Consider the following 24548-nt stretch of genomic DNA (forward strand, 5'->3'; position numbering starts at 1 on the left):
AAGGGGTCACTTGGTCTGCTGTAGCCCCCCGATCAAGGCATATATGAGAAAGCAATCAATGAACAACTAAGGTGTAGCAGTGAAGAATTGATGCTTCTCATCTGTCTCCCAGTCTGTCTGTTCCTTTCTGTCCCTCTCTGTCTCTCTGTCTCTGTCACACACACACAAAAAAAGGATAATGTACGATTTATCTCAGCTGTTTCATATGGCTGTTTAAATCATAGGTTTTTATTTATTTTACTCATTTTTACATTTAACACTGGCCTTACTGAGTAGCTGTCTCGTATGCTATACATTAGGATCCTGAGTGTTATTTACCTGAGTGTTGTAATCTTGTGTTGTTTTTGGTCAACAAGGCACCTTTCCTGCCAGGAAGCTGGCTACCTTCAACCACAATAATGTGTGATGAGATGATGTGATGAGGAGAAGAAACAAAAATGAAAAAAACAAACAAAAAAAACCCCAGGAAGGTCTGCATGATGCTTAGTCCTTTCATACAGAGCCTAATGCTGCCATCTTGTGGGGAAAAATGCATTAAGCCTTGCTAAAAGGATTTTTATGTCCTGTGATAGATTCCAATCTTGTCACAAACACTATATAAAATATTTTTTAAAACCGAAAACCACTTTAAACAATAATTATGGAGCCACATATTACTTTTATATTAATCCTAAATAATAACTTGGAAAATACTTTTAAAAAATGATGTTTGCTAAGAATTTTACTTAAAAAAAACTTTTGCAATTTAAACACCCTCATTACTTAAAAACTATTTTGTTTATAAATCAGCCTTTTAAATGTTTAAAAACTTAATAGAAAATAATATACAGTATAAACATACAGTTTGCTACCCTGACATGTTAAGTCTTAATTTTTCAAATAATTTTTTTTGTGTGTGACAGAGAGAGGGACAGATAGGGACATACAGATAGGAAGGGAGAGAGATGAGAAGCATCAATTCTTCATTGCGACACCTTAGTTGTTCATTGATTGCTTTCTCATTTGTGCCTTGGCCAGGGGTCCACAGCAGACCGAGTGACCCTTGCTCAAGCCAGCAACATTGGGTCCAAGCTGGTGAGCTGTGCTCAATCTAGATGAGCCTGTGTTCAAGCCAGTGACCTTGGGGTTTCAAACCTGGGTCCTCTGTATCCCAGTCCAATGCTCTATCCACTGCACCACTGCCTGGTCAGGCTAATTTTTCAAAGAATTTTAGTGTTGTATTTTGGTTTTTAAAAAGTGCTTTTGAAAGAGTAATGGCAGTTTGAGAGGTACTTCTGATCTCTCCCCTTGAAATGTCAACAAATTGAACAACTATAACAGAGAAGGGACCCGAGCTGGGCTCGCAGGTGCTCCTTCCTGAAAGATCCACACACTGAATGGACTAAAGGGTGGGATGTGGTGAAAAACGGGGGCAGAAGATAAAACACATTCATAGTGGGCTTTGGAGAGGAGAGGAGACAAATCTGGAGTGACTAGATTTTTTTTTCCCTTCTGGACTATGGGGAGTAGGGAAGTTCAGGCTCTCAGGATTTTGTCTGAGGGGCAGGGAGAGGGAAACTCCGAGTGACTGGGTCTCCTACTATGAGGAGCAGTGAGGCAGATGGGCAAAGGGTGAGATAAACCAAAGCACAGGGTCATTGCCAGTATTCCCACGGTCTGCTGGCAGCCTGCCCTTGGCAGAGACAGAGAAAGCTAAAGTGTGGCTCCCTACCCCCAGCCTACCAAATCCCGCCTCCCTCACCTCACAGTACAAAGAGTGGTGGACAAACCCCACAGCTGACTCTCCAGAGCCAGTCTCTTTTTGAAGAACAGAGGTGCTCCACATCTGGTCCCCAGGTCTGTTGAGATGTGGGAAGGAGAGCCTGGACACCTGAGATTGCCATTGCTAGAGCCAGAAAGCTGGAAAGCTGAAGCCATAAGGCCAAAGCTGTAAAGCCCTCACAACATGCCCCACCCACCAACACGACTGCAGCTCTGCCTACATCATTGCCACAGCAGCATGAGTAGGGGAAAGCCCAGGAACTTCTCAGAGCCAAAAATAGCAATACAATGGCACCTACTGGACGAAACCTCTCAAAACTGAAATTTATTTTTCTTTTCCCCCTTATTTCCTTTTCTTTCCTTATTTTTTCTCTTTGAATTGCATTTTATTTGATTTTTATATTTTTAATTTTTATTTTTTGAGTGTTTTGTTTTTGACCTTTTTAGTTTGCTTTCAGTCTTTTTTCTGTGGTTTTTCTACTTGTCATAATTTTATAAATTTTTATACATTTTGCATTTTTTATATTTAATTTTTCATATTTTTAGTTGCATTTTTGTTAACAATACCACTCTCAAATTCCATCAAGGAAGAAGAAATCAAATACCATGGCTACATAAGACAGAGTAGTAGTTCAGAAAGAAAATGAAAAATCTCCAGAAATAATCTCAATCTCATGGAACTTGGGAATGATAGAGAATTCAAAACTGAAGTTCTGAAAATACTCCATGATATGCGAGAAGACATCAGTAGGCAACATAATGAGCTCAAAAAACAAATTAATGAACAAAATGAATACCTCACCAAGGAGATTGAAACTTTTAAAAACAGAGATGAAGAACTCAATACATGAATTGAAGACTGAGGTAGCAAGTTTAGTTAATATTAATAGAACAAGCCAGATAGAGGAAAGAATTAGTGACATCGAAGACAAGCAACTAGAGGTACTACAGAAAGGAGAGGAGAGAGACTCACAAATAAAAAAACAAAACAGCTCTACAAGAATAGTCTGACTCCATCAGAAAGAACAATATAAGAATCATGGGTCTATCAGAAGAAGAGAGGGAGAAGGAAATGGAGAGCTTATTCAAACAAATAATTGATGAGAATATCCAAAGCCTATGGAAAGAGAGCCTTAAATCCAAGAAGCAAACAGAACATCGGATTACCACAACCCAAACAGACCTACTCCAAGGCACATCATAATAAAATTGTCAAACATCAATGACAAAGAATCCTCAAGGCAGCCAGGGAAAAGAAAAATATAACATATAAAGAAAAGCCCATTAGGTTATCATCAAACTTAACAGAAACTCTACAATCCAGAAGAGAGTGGAACCAAACATTAAAAGTAATGAAAGAGAGAAATTACCAGCCAAGAATACTATAGCCATCAAAGTTATTCTTCAAATAATGAAGAAATAAAAACATTTACAGACATACAGAAGCTGAGGGAATTTATCACCAGAAGACCCCCCACTACAGGAATATTCCAGAGGGTTATTCAACCAGATACAAAGAACAGAACAAATCAAACCTACAAATAGCCTGACCTGTGGTGGCGCAGTGGATAAAGCATCAAACTGGAAATGCTGAGGTCGCCGGTTTGAAACCCTGGGCTTGCCTGGTCAAGGCACATATGGGAGTTGATGCTTCCAGCTCCTCCTCCCTTCTCTCTCTCCCTTTCTGTCTCTCTCCCTCTCTCTCTCCTCTCTAAAAATGAATAAATTAAAAAAAACAACCCTACAAATAAAAGCTCCAAAAAGGTCACAATAAAAACAGAGATAATCTGTGACAACCATAACTTAAAAGAGGAGAGTATAAAGATCTGCAATAGCAAAAGAGGATGGAGAGCAGAAATATTCATAAGACAAAGGACTCATACATAAGAACATTTATGTCTTAATAACCTAATGGTAACCAGCCAAGAAGAAGTCACTACTGAAACACACAACTTAAAAAAGAAGAACCAGGGGAAAGAAGTATGGAATACCACCAAACAGAAAGAACTGACAGAAAAAGAAGAACCAAACTTGACACAGAGCTACCAGAAAACAAAATATGAAATGGGGATAGGAAATCCTCAAGTATCAATAATAATCCTAAATGTAAATGTACTAAACTCATGTATTGTACTCTGTACAATAAAGAAGTACAGAGTAGCAGATTGGATCAAAGTGCAAAACCCACCCATATTCTGCCTTCAAGAAGCACATCTAAGCTGCAAGGACAAAATTAGATTGAAAATGAAAGGTTGGAAAATGACTCTTTAAGCAAATAATATCCAAAGAAAGCAGATGTAGCCATATTCGTATCTGAAAATGCTGATTTCAAGACATCAAGGGTAAGCAGAGACAAAGATGGATAATTCATAATGATAAAGGGCACATTGTATCAAGAGACATACTTCTTAATAGATATGCACTGAACCAGGAAGCATCAAAATCTATAAGACATCTATCTGATCTAAAAATAGAAGCAGGCAAAGATCCAGTCATACTTGGAGATTTTAACACACCATTGACAACTCTAGATAGATCATCCAAACAGAAAATCAATAAAGAAATACTGGCCTTAAACAACACTCTGGAACAAATGGACATAATAGACATTTATAGGACATTCCATCCCCAAACATCAGATTATACATTCTTCTTTAGTGTGCACGGAACATTCTCAAGGATAGACTATATATTGGGCCACAAAACTAACATCAACAAATTCAGGGTGATTGAAATTATATCAAGCATACTTTCTGATCATAAGGCTTTGAAATTAGAATTCAACTGTCTAAAGGAAGTAAAGGAACACACAAAAATGTGGAAATTAAACTATCTATAAAATGACTGGGTCAAAGAAGAAATAAAAGCAGAGATCAAAAGATATATGCAGACAAATGAAAATGACAATGTGACATATCAAAATTTCTGTGGTGCAGCAAAAGCATCCCGGTTATAAGAGGGAAGATTATCTCATTACAGGCATATATCAAGAAATGAGAGATCTCACGTAAACAACCTAACATCACATCTTAGGGAACTAGAAAAAGAACAAAAGCAACCCAAAGTCAGCAAAAGAAAGGAAATAGTAAAATTTAGAGAACTAAATGAAATACAGAATAAAAACACTAAAGAAAAGCCTGACCAAATGATGATGCAGTGGATATAGCTTCGGACTGGGGCACAGAGGACCCAGATTTGAATCCCCAAGCTCACCAGCTTGAGCGCGGGTTCATCTATTTTGAGCAAAGCTCACCAGCTTGAGCCCAAGGTCACTGGCTTGAGCAAGGGATTACTCGGTCTGCTGTAGCCCCACAGTCAAGGCACATATGGGAAAACAATCAATGAACATATAAGGTGCTGTGATGAAAAATTGATGCTTCTCATCTCTCCCTTCCTGTCTGTTCCTTTCTATCCCTCTCTCTGACTCTCTCTCTGTCAAAAAAAGAAAGAAAAACACTATAGAAAAATATAATACAACATAGAGCTGGTTCTTTGAAAAGATAATAAATAGACAAACCACTCACTAAATAAAAAGGACTCATAAACAAAATCCAAAATGAATGAGGAGAAATTACCACAAACATCCTAGTTATAGAAAGGATAATAGTAGAATACTATGAAATACTATATGCCACCAAATTCAACAACCTGGAGGAAATGAATAAATTCCTAAACTATAATCTTCTATACTGAGGCATGAAAAAGTGGAAAACCTAAATAGACCTATAAGCAGGAAGGAAATAAAAACATATCAAAAACGTCCCAGAAACAAAAGTGCAGGACCAGATAGATGGCTACACTAGTGAATTCTACCAAGCATTCAAAGAAGATTTGGAACCTATCCTTCTCAAAGTCTTCCAAAAAATAGAAGAAGCAATACTCTCTAACACATTTCATGAGGCCAACATAACTCATACCAAAACCTGTCAAGGACAACAGAAAAAAAGAAAATTACAGATCAAAGTCTCTAATGAATACAGATGTGAAAATCCTAAACAACATACTAGCAAACTGAATACAACACATTAAAAAATAATACATCACGATCAAGTGGGATTTATTCCAGGAGCACAAGGATGGTTCGACGTACAAAATTCAATCAGTGTAATACACCACCACAACAAAACAAAGAATAAAATCATATGATTCTTTCAATAGATGCAGAAAAGGCATTTGATAAGATACATTTTTTAAATTTTAAAACATTCATTAAAATCAGAGTAGAAGGAAAGTACCTCAACATAATAAAAGCCATATATGAGAAATCATCAGCTAACATCATACTAAATGGTGAAAAAATGAAGGCTTTTTTGTAAAATCAGGAACAAGGCACAACTGCTTACTCACTCTTATTCAACATAGTTCTGGAAGTTTTAGCCAGAGCAATCAGGCAAGAGAGATAAATAAAAAGCATTCATATTGGTAAAAAAAGAGAAGAACCAAAGAAGGAAAGGTATCACTTTTTGCAGATGATGTGATCCTGTATATAGAAAACTCCAAAGACTCCATCAAAAAAGTGTGAGAAACAATAGACCAATACAGTATAGTTGCAAGATACAAAATCAATATATAAAAGTCCATTGCTTTTCTATGTGCCAACAATGAAATGTCAGAAAATAAAAAAAAAATCAATTCCTTTTACAATTGCAACAACAAACATGCCTAGAAAAAACAAAGGATGTAAAGGACCTGTATACTGAGAACTACAGAGTATTACTGAAAGAAATTGAAAAAGACAATGAAATAGAAAAACATTCCATGTTCATGGATTGGAAGAACATAGTTAAAATGGCCATATTACCCAAAACAATGTACAAATTTAGCCCTGGCCGGTTGGCTCAGTGGTAGAGCGTCGGCCTGGCGTGCAGAAGTCCTGGGTTCGATTCCTGGCCAGGGCGCACAGGAGAAGCGCCCGTCTGCTTCTCCACCCCTTCCCCTTTCCTTCCTCTCTGTCTCTCTCTTCCCCTCCCGCAGCCGAGGCTCCACTGGAGCAAAGATGGCCCGGGCACTGGGGATGGCTCCTTGGCCTCTGCCCCAGGCGCTAGAGTGGCTCTGGTTGCAACAGAGCGTCGCCCCCTGGTGGGCGTGCCAGGTGGATCCCGGTCGGGCGCATGCGGGAGTCCTGACTGTCTCTCCCCGTTTCCGGCTTCACAAAAATACAGAAAAACAAACAAAAAAAAAACAATGTACAAATTTAATTCAGTCCCCATCAAAATCCCAATATCATTCAAAAACAAAAAACAAAAAAGTACCAGGTTTGTATAGAACACTAATAAAGCCCTGAATAGCCAAAGCTATCTTGAAGAAAAAGAATGGAGCCAGATGTATCACACTACCTGACTTCAAATTATACTATATAGCCAGGATAATAAAAACAGCATGGTATTGGCAGAAAAAACCAGATGTACAGACCAGTGGAACAGAATTGAGAACCCAGAAATAAAGCCACACATACATGGGCAAATCATCTTCAATGGAGGAGCCAGAAACATACAATGGAGAAAAGAAAGCCTCTTTAATAAATGGTGCTGAGAAAATTGGAAATCACTTGCAATAAAATGAAACTTGACTACAGTTTGTCCCCCTGCAGAAAAAGTAATTCAAAATGGGTCCAAGACCAAAATATAAGATCCGAAACAATAAATTTCATAGAAGAAAACATAGGTACTGAGCTGAGGGACCTTGGACATAGAGAACAATTTATGAATTTGGCTCCAAAGGCTAAAGGTGAAAATAAATTAATGGGACCATATCAAACTTAAAAGCTTCTGCACAGTGAAAGAAACTAATAAAACAAATAGGCTGTCAACTAAATAGGAGATGATATTTGCAAACAAGAACTTCGATAAGGCATTAATATCCAAAGTAGAACATAGCTCAGCAACACACAAGCAAACAATGCAATTAAAAAATGGGGAGAGAACCTGAACAGACACTTCTCCCAAGAAGAAATACAAATGGTCAACAGATAATGAAAAGATGCTCACCTTTGCTAGCTATTTGCAAAGTGCAAATTAAAACCACAATGAGATACCACTTCACACTTGTTAGATTAGCTATTATCAACAAGACAAATAACAAGTGTCGGAGAGGCTGTGGAGAAAAAGGAACCCTCATTCACTGTTGGTGGGAATGTAAAGTAATACAACCATTATGGAAGAAAGTATGGTGGTTCCTCAAAAAATTAAGACTAGAACTATCATATGACCCAGCAATTTGTCTACTGCATATGTCCCCCAAAACTCGAGAACATTGATATGTAAAGACACATGCACCCCCATGTTCATTGCAGCATTATTCGCAGTGGCCAAGACATGGAAACAACCAAAGTGTCTCTCAAGAGAGAATTGGAAAAAGAAGATGTGATGCATATATACTATGGAATACTACTCAGCCATAAGAAATGATGACATAGTGCCATTTATGACAACATGGATGGACCTTGATAACATTTCAGAGTGAAAGAAGTAAATCAGAAAAAGCTAAGAACTGTATGATTTCACACTTAGGTGGGATACAAAAGTGAGACTAATGGACATAGATAATACTGTAGTGTTTACCAGGGGGAGGGGGATGTAAGGCAGGGGGACAAGGGTAGGTGGTTGAGGGAAGGGTGTAAAGAGGGACAAATACAAGGTTATGGTAAATGATTTGACTTTGGGTGATGTGTATACAACTTAACAGTTCAAATGGAATCGAAATGTTTACCTGAAAGCTGTGTACTCTTATTGATCAATGTCACTGTGTTCAACTTAATTTTCTAAAAAACATTTAAAAATTAATAAAGTAAAATAAAATAAAAAGAGCTTATGAAACATACTGAAATCTAAGATATATGATTTGTACAATGTGGTATACTGAAACCAGTAAGGTGATGATCAAATTTTACTTTTTTTGAATGTGGTTATAATACCTTTTAGTGGTTCATTTTTAAATTCAAAGTTAAGGCTTAAGATTACTTATATGAAGAAAGTCAAGATACCTGAGAATCAATAAATTACTATAAAAATTGAAAACATCTATGTAATACTAGAAAGCCTGGTGGTCATATGAAATGACCGCTGTTCTAGATATTATAAATTGTAATTAAAATGATTTGTGCAAAGGTGTCTGCTAATTCAAACTGAATTACCCAGGGCAGGCGGCGAGGACGCCCCTTTGCTTAGTGCCCCACGGGGTTTCCGTACTTGCAACATTGAGAAAATCCTTTCTTGCCACGGTCAAATCGATTAGTTTCTAACTTGAAGTTTAAGGACTGACAGTGTTCATATTTAATATTCATGTCACCAGAGGAATGCTCAAAAATTAAAGTTTCTCCGTTTGAAACTGTTTTAACAGTTATTTGTCTTGTTGATAATAGCTAATCTAACAAGTGTGAAGTGGTATCTCATTGTGGTTTTAATTTGCACTTTGCAAATAGCTAGCAAAGGTGAGCATCTTTTCATTATCCTTTTTGCGTTTCGGTCAGCATTACTCTGTCATTTTTTTGCATTTCTCTCCTACCTTTGTTCAAGGAATTCATTTTGTCGAGACAGGCCTTTTTGTCTTGCATCTGAGGCAAGCCTTGTTTCTCTATGCTCATCAGTCTCATTTTGCAGAGAAAGACGCATTTGCTCTGCGACTGAAGCAAGCCTTGTCTTTCTGCTCAGTGGTTTCTTTTTATCGAGAAAGCCATTTTTGTGCAGCTTTAGCTCCTTTTCAGTGCTGTATTTTCTAGGAGGCATTCTTAAATTACGTTAAGACGTAGTTTTTATGTAAAACAGATGATTGCCAATGCAAACAAATGTTCACCTTCCCCCTGACATGCTCAATTTGCATTCAGCCGTAAATTGTTTCAAAAGCAGATGATTGCCAATGCAAACAAATGTTCACCTTCCCCCTGACCCACTCAATTTGCGTTCAGCCATGGCAACTTCACCCCATTGGCTAGTATAGTTACGCAAGCAACCAATAAGCTATCAGTGACAAACAGACACTTAAGCCGCATATAATAAAGATATATAAAGGAGGGAAAATTTTTGTACTTATATCACAAAATGAAGCATATTAAAAAAATTTCAAGATTTTATTTATTGATTAAAGAGAGAGGGGAGAGAGAGAGAAAGGGGAGAGAAGGAGCAGGAATCAGGAAATCATAGTAGTTGCTTCTTGTATGTGCCTTGACCGGGCAAGCCCAGGGTTTTGAACTGGCAACCTCAGCATTCCAGATCAGGGCTTTATCCACTGTGCCACCACAGGTCAGGCAAAAAAACAATTTTTTTTAACAATGGGAATATTATATTTACCATATTTCCCCATGTATAAGACACAGTTTTTCCTGAAAATTTTGGGGCCTAAAAACTGGGTGTGTCTTATACAGTGGTTGTAGTTTTTTTTTTACTTGCACTTCCCGCTTTTTTGTACTTATTTTTGAAGATGGTGATTCATCATCAGACACAGATGAGGACAAGCTAATGGATGGGAGTTTAGACAGTGATGAGGAGTTGTATAAATTTTATGATGAATAAAACTTGAGTTCTATAACTTTATGTAATACATTTTTTTTCAAATTTTGGGCCCCCAGATTAAGGTGCATCTTATACATGGGAGCATCTTATACCTGAGAAAATATGGTAAATAAAATTTTAGAAATGAACTGTGCTTAATAAGGCAGAAAATACAATCAAGTTAATTCATGATTTTGCTCTGAAGTCCAAAAGCTGCACTTAAAATGATAAGGAAGGGATATTAAGGGTCTAATTGAACTCTAGAAGAACTGGTAAAGTAGTTCTTTTTAGGTTCTCCATAAAATCTGACTTTGCTAAGGAGACAAAAACACAGAAAAGGTAAAACGGGGCTAAAGAGAAAGGTGAGACGAGTCCTCAGTAGAGGCAGAACGTTATAACTAATTTGATTTTTTATTTAGATGGCTACATGCTAACTGGTTCCATACCTTTGGAAAAGCATTAATGATAAATATCTTCAGTTTGGACTGGTAGTGGATAAGCCTAATCAGATTCACTATCCAGATTAACATACTCTGTTCCAGGCATCTCCCTGGGAAATATTCAGAATTTCCTTTTCTTCAATTTTTATAAGATCTTTTAAAACTAGTCTTCAGTAAACTATTGAAGTGAGCTTTAAAAATGAGCTTTGGCCAAGCCTGGTTGTTCAGTAGCATCATCCAGATACGCCAAGGTTGTGGGGTTCAATCCCCAGTCAGGGTACATACAAGAATCAACCAATGAATGCATAGGTAAGTGGAACAACAAATTGATGTATCTCTTCCTTCTTTCCTCTCTAAAATAATTTTTTTAAAACGAACTTAAGGCACATTGTAAATATTAGATTTTGGAAGTCAAAAATGAAATTGTGGCATTTTTTTTTTTACAATCACATGGCAATGAAAGTTAGCCTACATTTACATGAGGATGAAAAGTGCTGTGATAAAAGAAAATGATTTCTTTTTTAAAATTCAAAAATAGCAACAGTGTACATACAGAATGGATTTCATAGTAAATGTGTGCAAAAGATTAGAATTAAAAAAATAAAACATGTTAGAATAATGAAAAGAACACTAAACTGAGAAACACTGGATTGGATTCATAGTTCTAATATTGAATAGCCTCGTGATTTTAGTCAAGTCACATAAGTTTTCTGAGCTTTTGTTTCCTTATTTATTCAATGAAGATAATTTCTTACTGCATAGGGTTGATGTCATAATTACATTTTATCAATTTATACCTCTCCACATGTACTACAGTTTAGGTATTTTGTCAATCTGATTTCCACCTGAAAGATATGTAAAATTAGCATCACTTTAAAACATTAATGCTCATTAAAGTAGATTTTCCCCAGAATTCCATAATATAGCATTTTGTTCTTTTTCATCTGTATAATTGCATGTAGAAATTTAAAACTGAAAGTCATGTGTAATGTGTGTGTGTTTGCCCTCATTTATGTACTAAGAACATGAATATGCTTAGTAGCCTCCTGCAGAGACCACTAAATGCCTGTCTCCTCCATTGCCACATTTTTTTGGAGCTGCTTAATTAATCTTTCCAGATTCTAAGAACAAACTTATCATTCCCTGTTTATGATTGTTAGCCTGGCAGTCCAGCTTCCCCAAGGTTGAGGCCAGCTTGCCTTTCCGGTCTCATTTGCTATTACTCTCATCCATGGACCAGCTACAATGTGCCATGCTTTCCTGCCATCTGCCTTTGCTCAGGTGTCTCCTTTTTCCTGGAGAGCTCATGCCCACTCTCCTCATGTCTACATCTGGCCTTGCCTCCAGATTTTAACTCATCTGTGGAACCTCTGTCCATACCTCTCAAACCGTCCTCTCTCATTTTCCCTCCTCTGAAAAAGCTTTAGCACTTCACCTCCATTTCTCATTTGGCATGGTGGCGTTCTCCTTTTAGAATTATGGTTTGTACTTTTCTTACTTACCCTCCTAGGATACGAGCTCTTGGAGGGCACAGTTCCAAGTGTTTTTTTATCCAGGTAGCCCTATCGCATACAGCTGAGTGTGCCCTTCACAGTCTGTGAAGGAATGGAAGTCTATACCCTGCAAATATGACACAGAAAGGAAAGTATTTGCTTGCTTTGTACCTCTTTTGTGGTTTTATTTTTCTCTGTTTTGTGGTTTCTTTGATACAGATTTATTTCTCCCAGAACACTGAACTTTGTTTCAAAAACCTTAACTATCACCGTTTCTCATTTAACCCAACAGTCCTTGCAGTCAAAGTTTAATATATACAGTCTTTGATAGACTGTATCAGAAGAATTATCTTTCTCCTATTATAAAGGCAATAATGATATCCATTTTCATTTCCTCTTCTTACTGATATTTTTCTGTGCAGCATTGGTGAAGATTTTGCGGACCTCATACTTCTGAATTGGTTCTTACTGAGAGTTGTATAGCATAATTGGGAAGTCCTTTAAATAAAAGCATCTAATAAATTTCTTACCTGGCTTTGAAGGACAAAGATGGTATAGAAAAAAAGGCAAATCAGGCCCTGGCCGGTTGGCTCAGCGGTAGAGCATCGGCCTGGCGTGCGGGGGACCCGGGTTCGATTCCCGGCCAGGGCACATAGGAGAAGCGCCCATCTGCTTCTCCACCCCTCCCCCTCTCCTTCCTCTCTGTCTCTCTCTTCCCCTCCTGCAGCGAGGCTCCATTGGAGCAAAGATGGCCCGGGCGCTGGGGATGGCTCATTGGCCTCTGCCCCAGGCGCTAGAGTGGCTCTGGTTGCGACAGAGCGATGCCCCGGAGGGGCAGAGCATCGCCCCCTGGTGGGCAGAGTGTCGCCCCCTGGTGGGCGTGCCAGGTGGATCCTGGTCGGGCACATGCGGGAGTCTGTCTGACTGTCTCTCCCCGTTTCCAGCTTCAGAAAAATACAAAAAAAAAAAGTTTCTCCTTGTGCCTCCTAGATTATACTCTCTTCCTGTTAATCCAGTCCTCTCCTCTCTCCCTATCCCCCGGAGTCCCGGGTGAGTGGTTGTGAGAGAGGTTTTCTGCACGGTCCCTTTAAGAAGAATCCTGGGTCTGAGAAATCAGTCTCTTTCTCACAAACAGTATCCTGACTTGTTTCCAGCTAAATACTGTCCATACGCCTCTTCTAGGCTCTGGGGCTGCAGGTTGGGGCTTTGTTCCTGGGATTCAGGACCCTCCCCTCTCTGCTAAACTCACTTTCTGCCACGCGAGTCTCTCCCGGCTGCCATTCGCTCTGGGTAGCTGGGCAGCCCTCTCTGCGTTTCCGCTTTTCCTGCCAGTCTCAGTGTGGCTTCTTCAGTGTTCTTTGGTTGAAGAGTCCTCTTAGTTTAGTCTAAAATTGGTTTTTCCAGATGATGGTTCTTAAAATTAGTTTGTAATCCACTTTGGTTCTGGGAGGTGGGAGTTGGTACTTCCGCCTACTCCATCGCCATCTTGTCACCGTCAGTATTTCTTTAAACAAGTTTTCATCCCCTTTCTCTCCTCTCCTTCTAGGGCCCCTGTAATGCAAATGTTGATCCACTTGATGTCCCATAAGCCATTTATGCTTTCTTTACCTTTTTTTATTTTGCTACCCTGATTGGATGAGTTACACTGCCCTGTTCAAGTTCGCTGGTCCTGTCTTCTGCTTCATGTAGACCTCATTACTAAAATTTTCAGTTCACTTACTGTATTATTTAGCTCTGTGATTTGTTTGATACTTTCTTATATTTTATGTCTCTTTGTTGAAAATCTCACTTGGTTCATCCAGTTTTCTTCTGAGCCTGGTGAACACGTTTGCTACTGTTACTTTGAACTCTTTTCAGGTATAGCTAGTGCTTGACTTACGACCACGATTGGTTCCGACAGACCGGCCGTAACACAATTTGGTCGTAAGTTGAGTAGACTCTATGTACAGTACTGTGAAATGATGTTATAAAAATTTTAAGTCATATTTTATCATAATTTTCTTTCATTATTGTTATATATCATAATTTTCTTTGTTCATTTTATGCCATTTGTATCATCTCTGCACCATTTTGTTTCATATTTTTACATTCGTCAGGTTTAAGTAAAACACTGCATTACCAGTACAACTGGTTTAATATTTGCAAAGACAGTTTCCTCTTGGTAGACATCTTGGGAGGGGTTTGATGAAAAATATCCAAGACACAAAACACAAATCGCTATACTGAGTCTGGAATAACAGGTGAAATGGTGCTGCCGGAAGCTGGTCTGCACTGTCATACGCCCAGGTGGGCAATGCTTGCGCTGCCAGACGCAGAGTAGTTGTGGCTAGCGATTGTGGTTTTAAAGTTGAATGGTCGTAAGTTGCATAGGTCGTGAGTTGATCAATATTTGTATTTCACTTATCTCTATTTCATTAAGGTCTTTTTTTATTTTGTTCTTTCATTTGGAATATATGGCTCTATTTCTTTATTTTTCTTGATTCTCTGTGTTCATTTCTTTTTTAAAAATTTTTATTTATGTCAATTTTAATGGGGTGACATTGGTCAACTAGAGTACATAGATTTAGAGGAAACATCTCCAGATCATTGTGTGGTTTTGTTTTTTTTTGTTTTTTTTTTTGCATTTTTCTGAAGCTGGAAACAGGGAGAGACAGTCAGACAGACTCCCGCATGCGCCCGACCGGGATCCACCCGGCACGCCCACCATGGGGTGACACTCTGCCCACCAGGGGGCGATGCTCTGCCCATCCTGGGCGTCGCCATGTTGCGACCAGAGCCACTCTAGCGCCTGGGGCAGAGGCCACAGAGCCATCCCCAGCGCCCGGGCCATCTTTGCTCCAATGGAGCCTTGGCTGCGGGAGGGGAAGAGAGAGACAGAGAGGAAGGCGCGGCGGAGGGGTGGAGAAGCAAATGGGTGCTTCTCCTGTGTGCCCTGGCCGGGAATCGAACCCGGGTCCTCCGCACGCTAGGCCGACGCTCTACCGCTGAGCCAACCGGCCAGGGCTGTTGTTTTTTTTAACAGAGACAGAGAAAGAGTCAGAGACAGGGATAGATAGGGATAGACAGACAGAAACGGAGAGAGATGAGAAGCATCAATCATCAGTTTTTCATTGCGACTCCTTAGTTGTTCATTGATTGCTTTCTCATATGTGCCTTGACTGTGGCCCTTTAGCAGACCAAGTAACCCCTTGCTCGAGCCAGCGACCTTGGGTCCAAGCTGGTGAGCTTTGCTCAAACCAGATGAACCTGCATTCAAGCTGGCGACCTCAGGGTCTCGAACCTGGGTCCTCCGCATCCCAGTCTGATGCTCTATCCACTGTGCAACTGCCTGGTCAGGCTCTCCAGATCATTTTGACATTCAATTATGTTGTATACCCATCACCCAAAGTCAAATTGTCCTTTGTCACCTTTTATTTGGATTTGTTTATGCCCCTCCCTTCCACCCACCCTCTTCCACTCTTCTCTTCCCCTCCCCCTAACCACTGCACTCTTATCTATGACCATGTGTTTCAATTTTGTGTCCCACCTATGTATGAAATCATACATTTCTTAGTTTTTTCTGATTTACTTATTTCACTCAGTATAATGTTATCAAAGTCCATCCATGTTGTCATAAATGATACTATGTCATCATTTTTTATGGCTGAGTAGTACATATATGTACTACATCTTCTTTATCCAATCCTATTGAAGGGCTTTTTGGTTGTTTCCATGTCTTGGCCACCAACAACACTGCTGTGATGAACCTGGGGCTGCATGTGTCTTTACGTACCAGTGTTTTTTAGTTTTGGGGGTATATACCCAGTAGAGGGATTGCTGGGTCATATGGTAGTTCTAAAGTTTTTGAGGAACCACCGTACTGGTGGTTCCATAATGGTTGTACTACTTTACATTCCCACCAACAGTGAATGAGGGTTCCTTTTTCTCCACAGCCTAACACTTATTACTTGACTTGCTGATAATAGCTAATCTAACAGGTGTGAGGTGGTGTCTCATTGTAGTTTTGATTTGCATTTTTCTAATAGCTAGTGAAGATGAGCATCTTTTCATATATCTATTGGCCATCTGTATTTCTTCTTGAGAGAAGTGGCTGTTCATGTCCTTGTTCATGTCCTCTTCCCATTTGTGTATTGGGTTGTTTGCTTGTTTGTTGTTGAGTTTTGTGAGTTCTTTGTATATTTGGGATATTAGGCCCTTCTTTAGCTATTGTTTGAAAAGATCATCTCCCATTTAGTTGGCTGTCTTTTTTTTAGTGAGTTATTTTAGTCTGATGTAGTCCCTTTCATTTATTTATCTTTGCCTTCCCTTGCCTTTGGAGTAAATTCATAAAATGTTTTCTATGGCCAAGGTCCAAGAGTTTAGTACTTATGTTTTCTTCTATATAATTTATTGTTTCAGATCTTGTATTTAGGTCTTTGATCCATTTTGAATTAATTTTTGTACAAGGAGACAAACTGTAGTCGTTTCATTCTTTTGCACGTGTCTTTCCAGTTTTCTCAGCACCATTTATTGAAGAGGCTTTCTTTTCTTCATTTTGTGTTTTTGGCTCCTTTATCAAGGATGATTTGACCATACATATATCGTTTTATTTCTGGGCTCTCTATTCTGTTCCATTGGTCTGCGTGTCTGTTTTTCTGCCAATACCATACTGTTTTGATTATCGTGGCTCTGTCGTATAATTTGAAGTCAGATATTGTAATGCCCCAGCTTTTTTTTTTTTCCTTAGGATTACTTTGGCTATTCGGGTTTTTTTGTAGTTCCTGCTGATTTTTTGTTCCATTTCTTTAAAAAATGACTTTGGAATTTTGATGGAAATTGCATTAAATTTGTATATTGCTTTGGGTAATATGGCCATTTTAACTATTTTTATTCTTCCTATCCAAGAACAAGGAATCTTTTTCTATTTCATTGTGTCTTATTTGATTTTCTTTAATAATGCTTTGTAGTTTTCATTATATAGGTCCTTGACATTCTTTGTTATGTTTATTTCTAGGTTTTTTGCAACTGTAAAAGGGATTTTTTTTTTTAGTTCATTTTCTGAAGTTTCATTGTTGGCATGTAAGAAAGCAATAGACTTCTGTATATTATTTTTGTATCCTGCGACCTTACTGTATTGGTTTATTCTTTCTAATAGCTTTTCTGTAGAGTCTTTGGGGTTTTCTATGTACAGGATCATATCATCTGCAAAAAGTGAAACCTTTACTTCTTTCCCAATGTGAATGCCTTTTATTTTTCTCTTGTCTGATTGCTCTGGCTAGAACTTCCAGCACTATGCTGAATAGGAGTGGAGAGAGTGGGCAGCCTTGTCTTGTTCCTGATATTAGAGGAAAAGTTTTCAGTTTTTTGCCATTTAATATGATGTTAGCTGATGGTTTGTCATAAATGGCCTTTATTATGTTGAGATATTTTCCTTCTATACCCATTTTGTTGAGCGTTTTAAACATAAAATATATTTTATCAAATGCATTTTCTGCATCTGTTGATAGGATCATATGGTTTACTTTGTTTTGTTGATGTGGTGTATTACATTAACTGTTTTATGTATGGTGAACCATCCTTGTGATTCTGGGGTGAATCCCACTTGATCATGGCGAATTGTTCTTTTAATGTGTTGTTTTATTCGATTTGCTAGTATTTTGTTTATAATTTTTGCATCTGTATTCATTAGACATATTAGTCTGTAGTTTTCTTTTTTTGTGTTGTACTTGCCAGGTTTTGGTATAGTGTCATGTGGCTCCATAAAATGTGTTTGGAAGTATTGCTGCTTCTTCAATTTTTTTGTAAGACTTTGAGAAGGATAGGAACCAAATCTTCTTTGAATGTTTGATAGAATTCACTAGTATAGCCGTCTGGTCTGGGACTTTTATTTTTTGGGAGGTTTTTGATAGTTGTTTCTATTTCCTCCCTGCTTATGGGTCTGCTTAGGCTTTCTACTCCTTCATGATTCAGTCTAGAAAGATTGTATTGGTCTAGGAATTTATCCATTTCTTCTAGATTGTTAAATTTGGTGGCATATAGTTTTTCATAGTATTCTACTATAATCCTTTGTATGTCTATGAGATCTGTGGTAATTTCTCTTCTTTCATTTTGGATTTTGTTTATATGAGTTCTTTCTCTTTTTTTCTTAGTGAGTCATGCCAAGGGTTTGTCAATTTTGTTGATCTTTACAAAGAACCAGCTCCTTGTTTTACTGATTTTTTTCTATACTTTTTCTGTTCTCTATTTCATTATTTTCTTTCTTCTGCTGGTTTTGAGTTTCCTTTGTTCTTCTTTTTCTAGTTTCTTAAGATTTAATGTTAAGTTGTTTATTTGAGCTCTCTCTTGTTTGTTCATATAGCCTGTAATGATAAGAACATCCTTCTTTTTACTGTTTTTGCTGCATCCCGGAGATTCTGATATGTCGTTTTGTTATTTTCGTTTGTGTGTATATATCTTTTGATTTCTGCTTTATTTCTTCTTTGACCCAGTCATTTTTTAGAAGTATGTTGTTTAATTTCCACATTTTTGTGGGTTTACTTCTTTTTTGCAGTTGAATTCTAGTTTCAAAGTTTTATGGTCAGAGAATATGCTTGGTATAATTTCAGTCTTTCTGAATTTGTTGATGTTAGTTTTGTGGTCCAACATTTGGTCAGTTCTTGAGAATGCTCATGTACACTGGAGAAAAATGTATCCTCTGACGTTTTGGGATGAAATGTCCTATAGATGACTATCATATCCAGTTGTTCTAGTGTCTTGTTTAAGGCCAATATTTCTTTATTGATTTTCTGTTTGGATAAACGAGCCATCAGTAGTGTATTGAGGTCTCAAAGTATGATTGTATTTTTGTTGGTTTTTATTTTTAGATCAGTTAGATGTCTTATATACTTTGGTGATCCTTGGTTTGGTGCATATATATTAAGAAGTGTTATGGCTTCTTGATTCAGTGTTCCCTTTATTATTATGAAATGACCATCTTTGTCTCTGATTACTTTTGTTGTCTTGTAGTCTGCATTGTTAGATATAAGTATGGCTACACCTGCTTTTCTTTGGATATTATTTCCTTGGAGAATCGTTTACCAACCTTTCACTTTGAATCTGTTTTTATCCTTATAGCTTAGATGTGTTTCTTTTTTTTTTTTTTTAGATGTTTCTTTAAGGCAGCATACAGTTGGATTTTCTTTTTTGGTCTACTCTGCTACTCTATGCCTTTTTATTGGTGAATTCAATCCATTTGCATTTAATGTAATTATTGACACCTGAGGGTTTCCTATTGCCATTTTACCCTGTTTCCCCCAAAATAAGACATCCTCCAAAAATAAGACCTAGTGCAATTTTTTTCAAGCTTAGAAATATAAAGCCTCCTTTGAAAATAAGACCTAGCACATCTTTAGGAGCAAAAATTAATATAAGACACTGTCTTATTTTCGAGGAAATAGGGTAGATTGTTGTACATGGTAATAGAGTCACAAGAAATTCTTGATGGAATTCAGAGTTTGGGTGGTTATGCTGATGTTTATGATGACATGACCAGTATATTAATAAATGTTGATTTTTTGTTCAACAATAAATATGAATTCTTGTTCTTGGAAAAATATGACATCCCCTGAAAATAAGACATAGCATGTGTTTAGGAGCAAAAATTAATATAAGACACTGTCTTATTTTCAGTGAAACATGGTATATATTGCTTTCTGATAGCTCTCTTGTTTTGTTCTTCTCTTTTGTTTTTCTGTCATTTTTTTATGTTTGGTTGTATTCCATACTTCTTTCCTCTATTTCTTCTTTTTTTTAAGCTATGTGTTTCAGTAGTGGTATTTTCAGGGTGGTTATCATTAGGTAATTTAAAAAATATATATCATATTCATTGTAGTACATTATCTTATGAATGCTTCTGCACTTCATGCTTCTTTGCTACTGTTAATCTTTGTCCTCTCCCCTTTTTCGTTTTTGTTGTCACAGATTATCCTTGTTTTTACTGTGATCTTGTTGGAGCTTTTACTTGTGATTTTGTTTTGTTTTGTTCTTTGTATCTGGTTGGATAACCCCCTTTAGTATTTCCTGAAGTTGTGGTTTTCTGGTGATAAATTCCCTTATCTTCTCTATATCTGTGAATGTCTTTATTTCCACTTCATATTTAAAGGATAGCTTTGATGGATATAGTATTCTTGGTTGGAAGTTCTTTCAGTACATTAAATATTGGGGTCCACGCTCTTCTGGCTTTTAGAATTTCTGCTGAGAAATCTGATGATATCCTAATGGACCTTCCTTTATATGTTGTATTATTCTTTTCCCTAGCTGACTTGAGGATTTTTCTGTGTCATTGATTTGTGATAATTTCAATATGATATGCCTTAGAGTAGGTCTGTTTGGGTTAAGGTAACTCGATGTTCTGTTTGCTTCTTGGATTCAAGTCTCTAACTCTTTCCACAGGCTTAAAGAGTTCTCATTGATTGTTTAAATATGTTCTCCATTTCTTTTTCTCTCTCTTCTCCCTTTGATATACCCATTATTCTTATGTTGCTTTTTCTGATGGGGGCAGACAATTCTTGTAGGGCTTCCTCATTTTTTAAAAAATTTCTCTCTCTCGCCTGACCAGGCGGTGGCGCAGTGGATAGAGCGTCAGACTGGGATGCAGAGGACCTGGGTTCGAGACCCCGAGGTCGCCAGCTTGAGCGCGGGCTCATCTGGTTTGAGCAAAATCCCACCAGCTTGGACCCAAGGTTGCTGGCTCAAGCAAGGGGTTACTCGGTCTGCTGAAGGCCCACGGTCAAGGCACATATGAGAAAGCAATCAATGAACAACTAAGGTGTTGCAATGCGCAATGACAAACTGATGATTGATCCTTCTCATCTCTCTCTGTTCCTGTCTGTCTGTCCCTGTCTATCCCTCTCTCTGACTCACTCTCTCTGTCAAAATAAAAAAAAAAAAAAAATTTCTCTCTCTTCTTCTCTCTATGGTATTTCTAGTTGCGTGTCTTCTGTGTCACTAATTCTCTCCTCTATCTGGCCTCTTCTATTAGCTAAGCTTGTTACCTCATTTTTCAGTTCATGTATTGAGTTTTTCATCTTTGTTTGGTTCCTTTTTATAGTTTCAGTTTCCTTGGTGAAGTACTCTTTTTGTTCATTAAACTTTTTTGAGCTCACTAAATTGCCTTTCAGTGCTTTTTTGTATTTCATTGAATATTTTTAGAACTTCAGTTTGAATTCTCTGTCATTTAACTCCAAGGCTTCCAAAGAATTGAAATTTTTTCTAGAGATTTTTCATCATGTGTCTGAGTTATGTCTCTGTTTTTTGTATCCATGATGTTTGATTTCTTTTTTTTATGGCATTTGAGAGTGGTATTGTTAATAACACAAGAGATAATTTTAATAAATAAAATAAAAATTGAAGAAATGAAAATTCTATAATGATAATTATAACAAAAACCACAGAGAACAACAAGCAAGAACTGAGAAAAAATGAAAAAATAGAAAAAATGAAGTAAAAACAAGTAAAATGCCACAAAGAAAAATATGAGTCCAAAATATAGTAATTTGATGATAAACTACTTTTGGATGAGAGCAAATAAAAAAAGAAAAAAGAAAAAAAGAGAAAGGAGAAGAAAAAGGGACGAGATAGAAAAGAAAGAGAAAAAATAAAACAATAAAAAGAACTACCAAAAAAAGAAGTAAAGGTTTCAGAAATGAAAACCTCACAAAAAACAGGAATGAAAAATGTAACAGCTATGGATAATGATGGTTAAAAGGAAAGAAGAAAAAAATGACAAAAATCATTTTAAAAATGTAATTTTTCCTTGTTTTGAGAGGTAGCTTCTTTTTTTTCAGTGGGTGGCGCTCTACAAATTTTGCCTCTGTGGGGCTCTTGGGCAGAGGTCTGCTGATGTGTCACTGTGGTAATGATGTAGACTGGGGTCTCAGTCCTGTTGGCAAGTAGGGCTTGTTAGGGCTTTGCAATTTATGATTCCAGCAATGGCAGTCTCAGTTCTCCAGGTGCCTCTCCCCACGTCCCTTGCACCAGAGCTAGCAGCCTGGAGACTTAGCTGTGGGGTCACCTCAGCACTCTCTGCAGAGCAAGAGGAGCTATACACAGCCAGGTCCTTCCTCAAGTACCACTCAAAGCACAGTTCTGGACCAGGCAATGGCAATGAGAGCCACCAGCGGGAGCAGGCGAGCAGGGCAGCGCACAGATTGCAGATCAAGCACCTTTCTGCTACACATAGGCAAAATTCTATGGACCGGCAGGCAGATCTAGCATGCCACCGGTCGGATCTCTACGGGCTTCTCACACGCTGTTTGGGAGTCCCCGGTAGGCCACCTGTGTCTAGCTCCCAGGACTCCAGCAGTCCACACAAATGCACCAGCCCACGTGGGCGCCCAGCGCCTGTGATCTCAAGCAGAGCTGGGAATACACAATCATGCACTGGCCCGCAGAGGCACCCAGTGTAGGCAGTCTCAGGCCAAGCACTCTGCCCCATGCACACGCCTAGCTCTGGTGATTGTGGAGCCAGGAATGCACAAAGATGCCTCCACCGGCCCACACAAGTGCCCAGCACCGGCAATCTCGGGCTAAGCACTTTGGCCCATGCGTGTGCCCAGGGTCCACGATCTCAGGCAGAGCTGGTGTATTCTTTATTTTGTTTGAGCACCTACCCTAACTCAGCTCCTACCCCTCTATCTCAGTATCTCCACTTTGCCCGCCCAGCTCCAAACAAAAGTGCCCCTTCCTGAGATCAGTGAGGAAAGCGAAATACCCCGCCCTCCGTCTTTTTTCCTTCTGAGCAGATTTTATCTTCAGCCACCTTTTCACCCAATCATACCTTTATCTTGTGTGTGCTCCTGAGATTTTTTCTCTGTTTAGTTGTTGAATTTGTTGAAATTTCAAGAGGAGAGATCAGGAGTATCCCTCACGTCGCCATTTCTCTGACATCAATCTCTCTCTGTGTTCATTTCTATGAATTACATAAAACAGCCACCTCTCACAATCTTGGAGGAGTGTCCATGTGTAGGGAATGAATCTTATCATTCAGCCTTTCCCTAGCTCTTGCTTGTCTTCAAAACTTTGTGATCATCCAAGTAGCCTACTTTATTCTTAGGGGCTCCCAGTCATTGAGGATGTGCCAAGACCCGTCAGTTTCCCAAAGGGGAAAATCTCAGCCAGCACCTAGATTCCCACACTTAGGCAGCAACTTTTACAGTATTCAGATATCCCCATTTCAGAGGAAGACTGGGATATGAGCATTTCTGTCTGCTCCCTCTGCACTGAGCCCTGGGTGATAGTTAAGAACTGTTTGTTTGCTGCCATCCTGTTGAACCCATGAACACAAACCCTGCCTGCTACCAGAGCCAGGCGATCAAAGGGTGTCCCTTGGGTAGCAGCTGCAAAACCCAGACTTGTACACAAGTTCCTTTCCCAGAGACATTGGCAGCCTGCAGGGACACAGATGGAGAGCAAGAGGCTGGTGCTTGCCAGCCTCCATCTTTGGAGATTATTTCAGTAGGTTTCTAGAGATGTTAAATTAGATGCCTGTCTCTCAAGCTGAAGTTAAGAGATGAGCAAGTAGGCCTCTTTCACAGAAAAACAGTGCTTTTCAGTCAGCCGTGTCTCTGGTGGGCCCTGAGGTGGGTGAGTCTGCACGAGCCCTCCAAGAACTCTAGCCTTGTTGGTCTTGTGCTTGCATGCCCTTTTCCTTTCCAATTAGATGCTTTCGGAGCTCATCTCTCGGGTGCAGGTCCTAAAAGTTGGGGTGCTAGACCTGGGGTTTATACTTTTTGCTCCTTATGGAGTTCAGGGTTGTGAGTTCCCTCCCAGTTATAGGTTGTCACACCGAGGGTGGGATTTACGGCGAGATTTTGTCTCAGCCTCTACCCATTTTGATGTGGTGTTTTTCTCATTTGCCCAATGTGGGGGTGTTGCTTATCTAGCTCTTGGGTTTCTTTCAGAAGAAACATTTCCATTTGTAGCTTAAGTTTGATTCCATGTGTAGCTGATAGCTGGAGGTGAGATCAAGATTTTCCTACATTGCCATGTTGAACTAGAGCTACGTGGAACCTCTTGTACACATGAACTCCGCTTCAACAATTACCACCTCATGGCCAGGATCCTTCATCTATACTTCCACCTAATCCTTTCCTCATCACCTCAAAGCGAGCCTCAGATATGTTTACATACTTCATTACCAGCGAAAAAATGATGACAGGAGTTAAAGCCAAATTCTTTGCTAATCTGTTTGACTTTGTGAGACATTCCTATAAACCTTTATGTGAAGGATTTTATTAGACTGTCACAATAGTAGGCAATACCAAAACAGATTTCTTGCTTTCAGTCTTCTGTCATTCCTCTACTTTAAAAATATTTTTTTACTATTTTTCCTCTAGCTTTATTGAGGTATA

The 24548-nt window shown here is 38.6% G+C and overlaps 1 protein-coding gene across 4 annotated transcripts in view; it reads left to right on the forward strand.

Moving 5' to 3' along the window:
* RAVER2 (ribonucleoprotein, PTB binding 2) overlaps positions 1–24548 on the forward strand; it is a 157870-nt gene that overhangs the window by 121892 nt on the left and 11430 nt on the right. Inside the window, exon 12 of one of the 4 annotated variants that reach the window (XM_066376482.1) lies at positions 2349–2423. The exons of the other annotated variants lie outside the window; for them this stretch is intronic. Coding sequence (XP_066232579.1) covers positions 2349–2408 — 60 coding nt within the window. The 3' untranslated portion in view covers positions 2409–2423. Of the gene's footprint in view, positions 1–2348; positions 2424–24548 lie in introns of those variants that run through there. 4 annotated transcript variants of the gene reach the window in all.

Source organism: Saccopteryx leptura, chromosome 3 (genome assembly GCF_036850995.1).
Source record: "Saccopteryx leptura isolate mSacLep1 chromosome 3, mSacLep1_pri_phased_curated, whole genome shotgun sequence".
In the NCBI taxonomy this organism is placed as follows: Eukaryota; Metazoa; Chordata; class Mammalia; order Chiroptera; family Emballonuridae; genus Saccopteryx; species Saccopteryx leptura.